General features: G+C 46.5%; 3 protein-coding genes across 3 annotated transcripts; all 3 read right to left on the bottom strand.

Moving 5' to 3' along the window:
• Nucleotides 1-297: 297 nt before the first annotated feature.
• On the bottom strand, nucleotides 298-1735 carry H257_17092 (hypothetical protein; the record flags this gene model as incomplete). The annotated part of the gene is made up of 3 exons (XM_009845757.1): nucleotides 298-494; nucleotides 564-754; nucleotides 1644-1735. 3 exons carry the CDS (start codon nucleotides 1733-1735, stop codon nucleotides 298-300), a joined length of 480 nt encoding a protein of 159 aa, XP_009844059.1.
• A 1354-nt stretch (nucleotides 1736-3089) lies between these two features.
• On the bottom strand, nucleotides 3090-3706 carry H257_17091 (hypothetical protein; the record flags this gene model as incomplete). The annotated part of the gene is made up of 2 exons (XM_009845756.1): nucleotides 3090-3450; nucleotides 3513-3706. 2 exons carry the CDS (start codon nucleotides 3704-3706, stop codon nucleotides 3090-3092), a joined length of 555 nt encoding a protein of 184 aa, XP_009844058.1.
• A 725-nt stretch (nucleotides 3707-4431) lies between these two features.
• Nucleotides 4432-6129, bottom strand: H257_17090 (hypothetical protein; the record flags this gene model as incomplete). Its single annotated transcript, XM_009845755.1, has 1 exon — nucleotides 4432-6129. The coding sequence occupies one exon, from the start codon at nucleotides 6127-6129 to the stop codon at nucleotides 4432-4434; it is 1698 nt and encodes a 565-aa protein (XP_009844057.1).
• Between the last annotated feature and the right edge of the window lie 6315 nt (nucleotides 6130-12444).

Raw genomic sequence — 12444 nt, 5'->3', positions numbered from 1 at the left:
CATCAACCGCGACCCGTCGCATTCCATCATAGACCGAATCGTTAACATTTACTTCGAAAGTATAGCTCAAGGGAGTAATACGAGCCTTCGATGACGAGAAAGTCGCTTGCTTTCGCATTACATGCTGCTCCGTGGAGCATTGTCGCGATGCCACTGGCAAACATAGAGAAAACAAGGTCGCCCATGGCAACTTGCTGGAAGTACCTGTAAATGCGTCAATTCCTATCATCGCCGCACACATCGTAGAAGCCATACACCTGCAGCAGCGCATATACCTGCAACAGCGCGTGGAAAACGCTAGACGACGGTGGTCGCGGTGCAGTCGTCTGGCGCGAGCAACTGGTCGTCCATCTCGCTGTTGCCGCCCGGTTGGTCCGGCAGCAGTACCACGAAAGGTGCGCGACCACCTGAGCCTGTTGATGAACAAAGGGGGACGGAAGAGGAGGACGACTTGATCTCAAGACAAGGGGTTACGTCGGAAACCAGCGGACCGACTCGCGAGGTTGTTGACCGGGCTCACGGGCAATGTTATCAAGGCCGGCGCGCATTTACCCCGAGCCAACAATCATCGGCCCTTGTTGCCTGCAGGGCTTCCACCCGAAGCTCCCGAGCTGCCGCAAAGCGAACCACGATGGTCCGGTTCATGTCCCTAGCCACCACCACGTCGGCAATACTCACCTTCGTGACCTCCATCATCGCGACCACCCTGTCCGCCTGCAGACTGGTCACCTCCACGGCCCATCGCAACGTCAACCTTCGTTGGTCATCAGTGTGAACTGACAGCGTGTAAATGGGAATTTTTATAAAAGTTGCATGCTGTATTGTATTTGACTATGTTGAGTAGTACTTTTGTATATTATTTTTGATTATATTACTCTTCCGGATAGAATAAGACAGGTGGGTGATATTTACATCAAACTTGACGAAAAAGTCCTATGATAGGGATTTTCGGGGCTGAACTTATGTTTGGACTTATTGTGACCCCAATAAAACCAACCGGTGGGAGTACATATAAGTCCAAATCTGGTCCTATCTAAGGGTTATCCGTATAAATCAGACCTTTAAGTCTGACGAGTGGAGATGCTCTTACGAAACCCTCCCGGACTTGATTTAATATAAGTACTTGGAGTATTCTATGAAATTGAAGTACTTCGAAGTAAAAACTTCATTTACTACGTAGTAATTGCTAACAGCATCGCCAGTTGCAACTCTACTACTAGTAATAACATAACGTTATCGAAGTACTAAGCTTAGAGTGACCCTAACAGCACCTGGGACACTAGCCATCGTCCCCATCCGCAAACTAACTGCGCAGTGTGTACTACCTAGTATGTACGAACCAGCTCCAAATTCAGTCCACCTTGATATACATGAACATCCTCCTTATACAGTTGTCCTCCAAGGTTTGCTCCCATGAAATGACATAAATTATTGCAGGAAGCTGATGACATAAAGGTGACACAACATATTGAAATTGAAGGTTTTATTGGAGGTTAACCAGTCATTTACATCAAACTGAATTAACTGTAAGCAATCGCTCCAGCGAATGACCGGAGCTAATGTGAAGAGACTGGAGGTGCTCCATCAACGTCTCTCGGGGTACAATACCTGTATGATTCCAACAGTTCCGAATCGTCGTTGACGTGACATTTTCCCAGGCGTCCAATGACCACTTCATGGCAGTCAGCACGTCAACAGCGTACAAGTTCTTGCGGTTCTCGACAACATGGTCCATGCTCTCGTCCCCATCGATCAGTCCAATAACGTGATCCGTTTAAAATCGCTTGTAGTGGCGCTTGAAGGATGCGATGATTCCGGCGTCCATCGGCTGAAGAAAGGCCGTCGTGTTGGGCGGCAACATCAGCAGATTGACGTTGGTAAGTTCCACTCCCACCGCATTGTGTGACGATGCATTGTCCAACACCAGCAGGACCGATCGGCCTTCTACCGCCATTTGGGTATTGAAGTCGTTAATCCAGGTCGCAAACAGGGCCATCGTCATCCATGCCTTTCGGTTCGAACGGTACAGTATACCGAGGTCGTCACTTGTCAAGTTTCCAAAGCAACGTGGCTTCTTCGCCTTACCGATGAATGTAGGTGGCAACTTGTGGGAGCCGTCTGAGTTTGCGGCAAGGACGACAGAGATCCGACTCTTGTCTTGCTTTTGCCCCGGCCGAGGTTTGTCAGAGATCGTTGTTCTTGGCTGCCCGTTATAGAACAGGCCTGTCTCATCCATGTTATAGATGTCGGGTGCGGCGTACAACTGGGTCATTCTTTGCAGTGTATCACGCCCATCGCTCACAGCCGTGGGACTTGCTGACGCGGCTTCACCGTGCATGCGGTATATTTGGAGATTGTGGCGGGACTGCATACGGTACAACCACCCATGGGAGCATTTGACTTGATCTTGTAGGTTCAGCTCGGTGGCGACTTGGAGCCCCTTCCTCGCGATTAACTCGCCAGTCACGCATGCATTCTTTGCATTCGCCATGACCACCCACTCGGCAACTTGTTTGTCTAATTCAGGGTATTTTGGCCCCTGAAAGTTGTACCGACCCTTTGCCGACTCCTCCTTTATGTTATAGGTCTCGATCTTGCGTTTGTCCCTCAGGATTCGGCGAATGGTCGTGATGTGGAGCGTGTGGCCAAATTGTTCCGTGACCCACTGCTGCACGGCGGTTGTCTTAATGGGCACGTGAGACGCATAATACGCCCGAATCAAGTTCTTCTCGTGAATCGAGAGTCGCTTTCCTTGTTGTTTGCACTGCGGCATATTCTCAAATGTCCTTATTAATTAAGCCTGTCAAAGTGAGGTGAATGCAGCCTCATGTTCGAAAATTTAAACCTCGCGTCAATTCAAATCAACCCTTGAAAAGTTATATGATATTGTTTTATACGGGAATTTCGTTTTGACCAGGGAGCAAACCTTGGAGGACAACTGTACGTCCATTCGTCAACTACACTGTACTATGTACTAACCCCAAAACTCGTTATTTACCGCAACATGGTGCCTTGCAACGCACTACGAGTACTACTCCCTCCGAGTAGTATTACACAACTGGACCGCAACTACATCCTTGTTAACGTTATCACAGCGTTTGGATCCACGCCGCCAGCGGTGTCATATCGCGGGCGTACATGACAGCCCCTGTGCGGATGTTTTCAAAGAACAAACCCAGTGGGCGGGCAAACGCGCCTTGGGTGCCCGGCCAAGAACGCTTCGACCGCCGTGACGGCTTGTACCGTCTGGAAGTTGACGATGGGCACACGATGATCTGCGAGTACTGTGCGCTCAAAGCGTCCCACTTGGCCTGCGACCCGTCGGCTGCGACACTGCCGAACACGCTGTGGATGTCCTGGCTGCGGACACCTCTCGCCACGGCCCACTCCAACGACCGGGTTTTGAGCTTCAGCGTGCCCAGCACATGCAGCTTTTCATCGATAAAGTCGCTGGTTTCGTACACCTGGAGGAGGTGCGCAAACGCAGCGTTGGGCACGGACGATGTGCGCACGTGGATGCTGTACACGATCGAGCGCAAGTTGGCCGAGGTTGATGCCGGGGCGGAAATGCAGCGTGGAAGAGCGCCGAGGCTTCCGCCACCACGGCCGGGTCGTTGGCAGCAGCCAGCATGGCAATCATGTCGCGGTGGAAGTTTCTGGTCAGGTCTTGATCCGTCGGACGCGCGTCCCGCGTCAACTGGCCCATCACGACCACGCACAGCCGCCGCCGATATTTGCCGTCACTACCACGTTGAGTTGGGGCATCTATTTCCCAAAAAGGGAGTTCAAGGAGCCCGGGCTCCTCGACGCATACTAAGCTCATTACTAAACATAAATGTCAGCATTCGTTGTTCATGTCGGTCATACAGACCTCGTTGGCAAGTTGCCAAGGGATACCATCATACACTTGGATCCCGGGAGCGCGAATGAGTTTCAATCACGAAGCTGTGATGCCTGCCGTGACCGCCTACGAAGCCCGAAAGTGTCGGGCGTCACAGGAGTCGCCTCCGGATAATGGGTTTCGTGGAATTTTCGTAACCCCAACCAATTCACTCGATGGTTTGGCCACATACAATGAGCAAGATACTTCGAATTAGATTGGTTGGAATTACGAATCTCTGACGAAACTATTTGTTTCGCAGTCCTATGGATTATCCGGCTATTACTTTCGTAATCCCCAACTATTGTCCGTTTGGGCGAGACGTTTAACTGAAATAACCGAGGCTTTTAATAGTAAAACGTCAACTCCTGAGGATGGCTTGCACCATTCGCAGAAGTTGGCTACAAAATGGTATCCGGACACGCCAATTTGACACAAATGATCTCAATAACGTTATTATTTATCGAAATATTGAGAAATATTAAGTTGAGCGTGTTTAACGTCAAACTATTGTCGATGAGTTGTTGACGATGATAATAGATGGCCTAAAACTACGGCCGTCGTCCCGAGGCTGGGGCTGGTAGCACGCCAGCCCTGGCTCCGTCCACATGCACCTTTGGGCCTTGGGTGTCTTTGAGCCGGCACAATCCACCGTTGAGGGTATACCACACAAACGCTTTGCATCCCTTTGTCTTTTTACATTCAGCGCAGCAGGATTCAGCAGTCGCCAGATTGACCGAAGTCAAGTCGCCGCCAATATAATTCGTGTTGACTTCCAAGGTGCCACACGTACTTAGGTCATTGAACGGTTTCAGGACTTGGGTGGACTTGGATGGCGGGGGAAGAGTCAGGCCGGGGAAGTCAGCAGCCACGGCGTTGAAGATGTTCAAGCGGCCGTGGCCAAAGAGGTTGTTGGGATATTTTGTGTTGGGAATGCCACCGCAGGTCTTGTCAGGTGGAGTTAACGTGTCCGTGTCTGCATTCTCGGTCAGGGCCGCGTACACTTGGTCGTACGAGGCGCCTTTAATGGCAGACAAGTACAAGGCGATGGCTCCAGAAACATGAGGCGCGGACATGCTCGTGCCAGATCTCGACGTAATAACATCGTTACTGGAGTATCCTGCGGAACGGATGCGCTTACCAGGAGCCGAAATGTCGGGTTTGCCACGCTTCCCGAAAGGTCCCAAACTTGAATCGAACGCCAAAAAATCGTTGGAGTCAGTGTTGCCAACAGCAATGACCTGAGGGGACCCGGCAGGGTAATCTGAATACGCACAGCCTTTAAGGCCGTCGTTGCCGTTCGGAAACACGGGAATGATTCCCACTTCTCTCCACTTTGTAATCGTATCTTCCAACCAAAACTTCTTGGTGTGACTTCCAATGCTAATGTTGATCACATGAGGGGCCTTGCTGGGGTCGCAGTTGTTGCCGTCATCGTCGTGGGGACAAAGCAGGAATTGACCGCATTCCACCACCTTACGCGGATTGCACAACCTGCCACTGCACCCTTTGCACGCAATCCACTTGGCATGGGGGGCGACACCAATACCATTCGTTCCCACCATGGTGCCCATGACGTGAGTGCCGTGACCCTCCGCGTCGTTGGGCAGCCCCGTCTTGTTGTACGGGTCGAACCAACCGTATTCACTACGCCAGTTCGACTTCAAGGACTCATGGGTATGGCGAACACCAGTGTCAATGTTGGCCACGACAATGCCGTCGCCCTTGATGCCTTTGGCCCACAGCGCCGGCGCTTGGATCTTCTTGACCCCCCATTCGATGGCATCATTGACGACAGCATTGGCTGGTTCGTCGTCGCTTTTAGTTTCACCGAGTTCCATCACAACTGACTCGTAAATGGATTTGACTTCCGGTAAAGCCGCGATCTTCTGGACGAGGTCGGTGGGGGCGTTGTCGATGTACATGGAAGAGTCGATCCATGTCGTACCCACTTCCACAGCCGTTGATTCAACTTGGTTGGCCAGGAGCGACTTGACCGACGCCTGCGAAGTGGTGGTGTGCTCCTTCAACAAATCAACCAGCGACTTTATGATTTCGGTGCGAGACGCGCCGCCCTTGAGTCGGCGGCGATGGGTGGCGAGGGACTCGTCAGAGTAAAATTGGACAACGACGTTTGACTGGTTGGCAACTTCCAAGTTGCGATGCACTTGGACCGAGATCTTGCCCGTGACGTCGGTGACGGCGAGGGCGGCGAGGGCGGCGAGGGCAATAAATTGGTGCTGAACCATGATGTTGTTGGGTCAATGGAAATTGCAAAATGAGACCAATAACTCTCGAGCTGGTTGTAGTACGTGACTTGCCTTGCGTGGTACTATCATGTCAGCTGTTGTGTGTACTGTCTGTCCACACTATGCATGGCAACGTGATGAAATCGTTAACCTGGTTGGACGGGAGGTTATCGAAATGAGACTCTTATCTGCAGTAGAGCCAATCATACTCGAGTAAATTCGTAGGCTTAAGCCAATGACATTGTACAATTATAAATATTTCGATTGACTGGATTTCTATTGGCCCCTGCAAGTCAGAAAATCTCTCATTTGCAAGGGGCAATGAGATTTTCTCATCTCTAGCTTCAAGTTGGGCCTTTTAAAAAACTCAGAATGGTGATTCAAATGAGAGATTCTCTCATTTGCAAATTGGGGAATAAAAATAGTGATTCTGAGTGTTTTATTAGGCCTAACTTGAAGCAGGGGTGAGAAAATCTCTCATTTGCAGAATTGGATACTTTAAGCAAGATAATTCTTAAGTATACTTGACCTAAGCTTTGGTCCTATCCTAGTGGGTTAAGCTTATGGAATGCTCAAAATCGTTTTCAGTGAATTATTACAGGAATAAAATAAAACGTTACCCGTACTCTGTACTACAGGAGTAAGATCGCACCAAGATTCTGTTGGAATGGCGCGCACCCCGATATTATCAATGTACGATGAGATACCATATTCTCCCTATGGCTTAACAGCAGCCCTTGAAGTTCAATGTGTAGGCTCTGACTGTGAATGTTGACTAATGAAGTGGGATGGTCACCACCACATTGAAGCATGTACTATACAGTACTATTAATACTCGTAGTACGTATACCGAACCGACTACTACAACACCCATAGTAAGAGTACTATACTGTACTTGTAGTAATACACACAGTATTGTCGCAAACATCAGGTATACAGTACTAGTAGTACTGTAGTTAGTACTTGTTGTACAGTACAGTATAGTTTGCACTTACTTGTACTAGTAGTAGCCTACGATGAGACTTTACAGATGTTTTGCATAGGAACTAACAGTTCCTATGCAAAACCAGGCAAACATAAAGGATATGGCACAGAAGACCCACTATTAATACATGTAACAGCCTGGTGTAAATACAGTACTAGTACTGTAATGACAAAACACTCGAAATAATTATGTATCTGCGCCTATTTTGCAACTGACAGTATGGACTAGAGTTGACTTGCTATTAATAGTGCAGTACTACTTCGTATTAGGGCGTGTTCGGAGCGACTTTTGTGTCAGCAGTTTTTGGAAAAGTAGCCAATCAAAATCGTTTCCATCGACTTTTGCAAAAACCGCTCTGGACGACCTCCTTGAGGTCGTTTACAGCGACTTTTGGGATTGTGGCTATTTATTGGGCAAAAATATCAGAATAAATTGTTGGTTGCAAACCAAAATTTCGCAGGAGCACGCCCAAAGCAGGCCCTTGTCGGGTGCCGGTGGTTCGTCACTCCACTCCGGTGTGTACTGGTAGGTCCTCGACGGGAGAACTTTACCCATGTGAAGCACGGCTGTGGTAAGTCATTTCCATGTCGAGGGTAGCTGCACACACAACGCATCGAACGCTGTACACATGCCCCTCCCGCGCGACCTCCTACTTGTACTGAACCCTAGGCTCTGTGTAGTGTAAACTGATTTCAGGTTAGCTAGGCGTTGATCTTATGGGTTGCGCATGCCTAGAGTTAGTAGTGATGACTGCACGACACCTTCGGGAAAGAGAAGGTCACACCGACGCACAAGGTTGAAACACATAGCATTGTCGGTCGGTTTGACCTTTACCGGTGCGCCATTAGCGTGGCAGTCTATATTTCCAAGCCGCCGACTTACGACTGACTTGCGTAGATGCATAGTTCTCATGCAGCTATATCTACTCTACGTCGTTTCGCCACTCGCCGCCTCAACATTTGGCCACCACAGCCACTACGCGACAACAATTTTCTGCGCTCCGCTGTCATAGAGCTGAAAATGGACAATGAATTTTAGGACGTATCATTGGTTGATTTTTATCTGTTATTAACCAATGTCAGTGAAGGCAAAAAGTCGCTGATATTTCAGCAGCTTGTGGAAAAAGCCAAAAACCGCTGACACAAAAGTCGCTCCGAACACGCCCTTAATAGTACTACGTACTTCGAAGTAGTACAGTATGTACTTTTCGTTAAGACTTACTGTACTAGTACTGGTACTAGTACGGGACAGCATTTAATATTAATACCAACCTGGGATACTATGGATAAAATATTGTAATTGTTGAATTAAAGCGTGGATGACATTGGATGAAGTTGTTGGATGAAACCTAAGAGCATCTCCACCACATCCCAACTCGCCAACCCTAAAAATCATTACTACGATGCGGTGGAAATGCTCTAAAGTACTGAGTAAAGTGGACCAATTCCCCGAGTGAGTGGGTGTGTCACCCACTCAATTGGTCAAAACCCACTCACTCAGGGAATTTGGTACTATTGACCTAAAACGTCCCTGAGTAAGTGGGTGGGACTAATTGCTTGCTACGATAAGTACAATCCTAACGTTAACGTGAAACACGAAGGTATACAACGTGGTACACCGTTAATCGTACCAACGGTGAATGCTACTTACTGTAGGGGAGGCAGTTTTTCACTTGTGGTGTTTTGGGGTTTTGCTCATGGATGTTCAGGTAGAGTTAGACATGGGGCTTCACTCGTGGTTAAATGGTGTGGTGGAGTTTTACTCAGTGGGCATTACTGGGTTGTTGCTTCATAGTCGAGCAGCCCAGTAAGTGTAATATCACTCCGTCATAGCTAACGTAAAACAAGCAAACAAGCCGTGGGCCCTGTATCTTTGCGAAGGTAATCGTGTTAGAGTTTTACTAGCTAGTGTTGTCACATCTCATTAGCTAAATCCTACATAAGGGCGCAGCGTAGCACCAATAAGAACGTAGCTATCCCCCTGTACTTCTTGCATTCATTTCATCAACATAACGTCAGCTATTTCCGCGACCAGCCTCTTATATGGACATAAATATACAGAAATATCCCGTGACCATTCCTCGACCAGCCCCTTAAGGGCAAATGGTACGTAAGTTGTGATAGTTTAACAGCCATGAAAATGCGAATTACAGCACTGATCCCATTTATTGACGCGCAACGCTACGACACGAAAGACTTGGCACAATGCATTGTCCTTGTAACGCTCGTTACCTTATTAATTTGTCATTTTGATGTGTTGAATCAACGGCGTCATTTCTCATTGATGAGCATTGTTGCACGTTGCGAATGGTCAAGTATCGACCCGCAGAGTCATTGTTTGCTACTATACGTATAGTATTTGATTGTGCATGAGAATATGACAAATTTATTTATTGAAGTGATATCCTGAGTGCTCAGCTCTGCAGCAATACTTGTGCAGTAGTTCATGGAACGAGTTGCTCCAATAAAAACATGGCTTGCATTATTTGAGGGTTAGATTGTCGCAGCATTTGTAGTTTTGATCATGGCCACTCGAGATTATTTCCCAAAAACAATGCTTCACTTGATTTTCAAACGTTTGGTAGTTACGAAAATTTATAGCTTGAAGCCTTGATGACCTCCCGTTCCACCGACAGTAAGGTGTATGTGTTTACTAGCGATATACGATAGCCATAATTGAGCACTTTACGAAATTCTAAACGAAAATTTTCGCTGAATAAGTGAAAAAACTGCAGTACATGTAGGGATAAGTGAAGGGACCTGGTACACGGTGGTAACATGGTATTGATTTGAGGTGTAATGTTACTTGGGATTGATTGAATGCTAGTTGACCCCCCCTTATTTTCCTGTTCAAAGTCCTTCCCCCTTGACTACATTGAATTCTAGACTGTACTATAAGATGTATTCATAGCGCAAATACACAGCATATCAACCTGCAAATCTCACAGCATTGCATCATATTACCGGTATCATTAAAGCTGGAATTTTTGAAGTCACTATATTGTTGGCATCATCCCCCAAAGTTAACAAGGTTTCGAGTTTACGATCTCCGGAGAATTGACATCGAGACTACTACAGTGTAATTCGCAAAGTGCTATGGAGATTTTATGTATTCACTTCCTCATCCACAAATCACCTAACCCAAAGCACACCTTCCTACGCCCGGCCGAAATTATGCCTCACATCACCAACTACTACGTAGTATATATATATTATTTTACCAACTGAACGCAGCCCCAATCCAAGCTATATTTTGTACATACATATAATAGCGATGTAAGCCATGTACTTGATTTGGGGGGCGAACAGGGGGCTTTATTGTGACGTATTAATTTGGTGCTTTGAAATACATTATTGACAGAATATTTGAGTTTATATGAATAGTAGTTGCGCAGCCCTAACTTGATATTATCACTAAGCCCTTCATCGACGACTTGAATCCGATTGTTCCCGTAATAAAAAATATTCTACGTAACGATACCACCGGTACCCCGACAACCAAGTGAAGTCTACGCGTAGCTCACTGAAAGGTGGGGGAAATAGGTAGTTACTTGTATATAGATTAATGCTACGAAAAACTTCGACGAATAAGGAACATTTGTAATTGTCGAAATATATTTTTGTGTTTGTGTATGTCACTGCCCCAAACAGTAACTGTAAGTCTAGTGAATTAAAAGCACTTCAAATAAAACAAGAGCATACATCCTACAACGCTATGAAGCTGGAGACACAAACAACATTAACTCACATTGCTCATTGACATTGTCAAATCGATTCGAAATTGGAGCCACCAGCAGTACTTACTCGAATTACTACCTGCAATGGTACAGCTTGCGTTGAATACACGTACTGTTAACAATACTAACCTTACTACTACAGTAAGGGGAATAACTTAGAAAGTACATGACTATATCTCTCTGACGGCTTGTCTACGAGCGGTGTAATGAATGTAGATATTGCAAACTTAGTTACAGGCGATCGTTCAAAGCAAGAAATATGGCGATTGAAACATTGTAGCATGAGTGATGTGTCCTCAACGTAGCAAAATACGCAAATACAACTTACTTCGTAAGTAAATAACTCCATGAATATAGCTCATAGTGACCTCTATGATACGACATGTTGTACAGAAAACGCTGGAGAGCACGCAGATTTAGTCTCGGGCTGATCAGTTTACATTGGCTCATTTTGTGTGGCTTTGAATGTGGCGTCTCAACCAACTTTGTTAACCATATTTCTTTACAGTTAACATCACAAAACATTGTTTTGATTTGTCAATGTTATAAATATCTATTCACGCCATGATGGTTTACCTGTTTCGAAGAAAAGTGCGTTACCAAAGCATCACCAGCGATGATGCGACGACGAAGGTATCTGTCAACCATGTGAAGCAAGAACTGATGCGGTGGTGTAACATTGTGACAATAATAGGCATCAGCTCCATCGAGTTCGTTGTAATATGCTCATTTCCCTCACCCTCCAGGATTCACAGTGAGTATATTTACATTAGTTCAAGTAAAATAACGTTTCGACGATCTCAGGTAGATTTGTCGTAGGTCGTCGAATCTACCGAAGAAAAGTGCGCTTTTCCATGGAGCACGGTTGACGACCAAATCACCAGCGAAGATGCGACGAAGAAGTTTTCTGTCAACCAGGTGAAGTAGGAACTAATCCGATCGCGTAACATTGCGATTATAGGCATCAGCTCAATCGAGTTTCTACGCTCTTTCATCAAATCCAGCCTCTTCGTCCGAGGCATCATCCGCGCCGTAGTTGCTTCGCAGTGCAGCAACCGCCAACTTATCAGGCCGAGTGAGCGTGCGACCACGTTGAAGCTTCGTGACGGCATTTTGAATATTTGGGTTGCCAACAATATTTGCTGAAACATATTCAAAGTCTACGTCGATTATTTCATATACCTGTATACAACTCATGATATTTCGTACCAAGGTAATGCTCAAAGCTGGGGAAGTCAACGACTAGAGCATCAAAGAGAGTTCGAATCTCCCACATTGTATGTAGCGATATGATTAATAACATCAAACCGGGCCTTACGAACTAATGACTGGCTAAGCAATATGGTCGGTGTTATTATGTTACAAATTATTTTTTATACTTTGTCAAATCGAGTCAAAATACATCATGCATATATTTTTAATTCTCGAAAATACATTATGTATAAAACCCCAAAATATTTACTTCGAAGTGCTCGCGCCAGACGAATGCAATGCGACCACTGCCTTCCAGTGCCGTCCACGCGCTGCTGCAGGTATATGGCTTCCATGATGTGTGCGGCGTTGCGAGACACTTCAGATGTGCATAGCGACGATT

The sequence above is a fragment of the Aphanomyces astaci genome (genome assembly GCF_000520075.1).
Source record: "Aphanomyces astaci strain APO3 unplaced genomic scaffold supercont1.98, whole genome shotgun sequence".
NCBI classification, from domain to species: domain Eukaryota; phylum Oomycota; class Saprolegniomycetes; order Saprolegniales; family Verrucalvaceae; genus Aphanomyces; species Aphanomyces astaci.
This window is presented reverse-complemented; position numbering and strand designations above follow the sequence as displayed.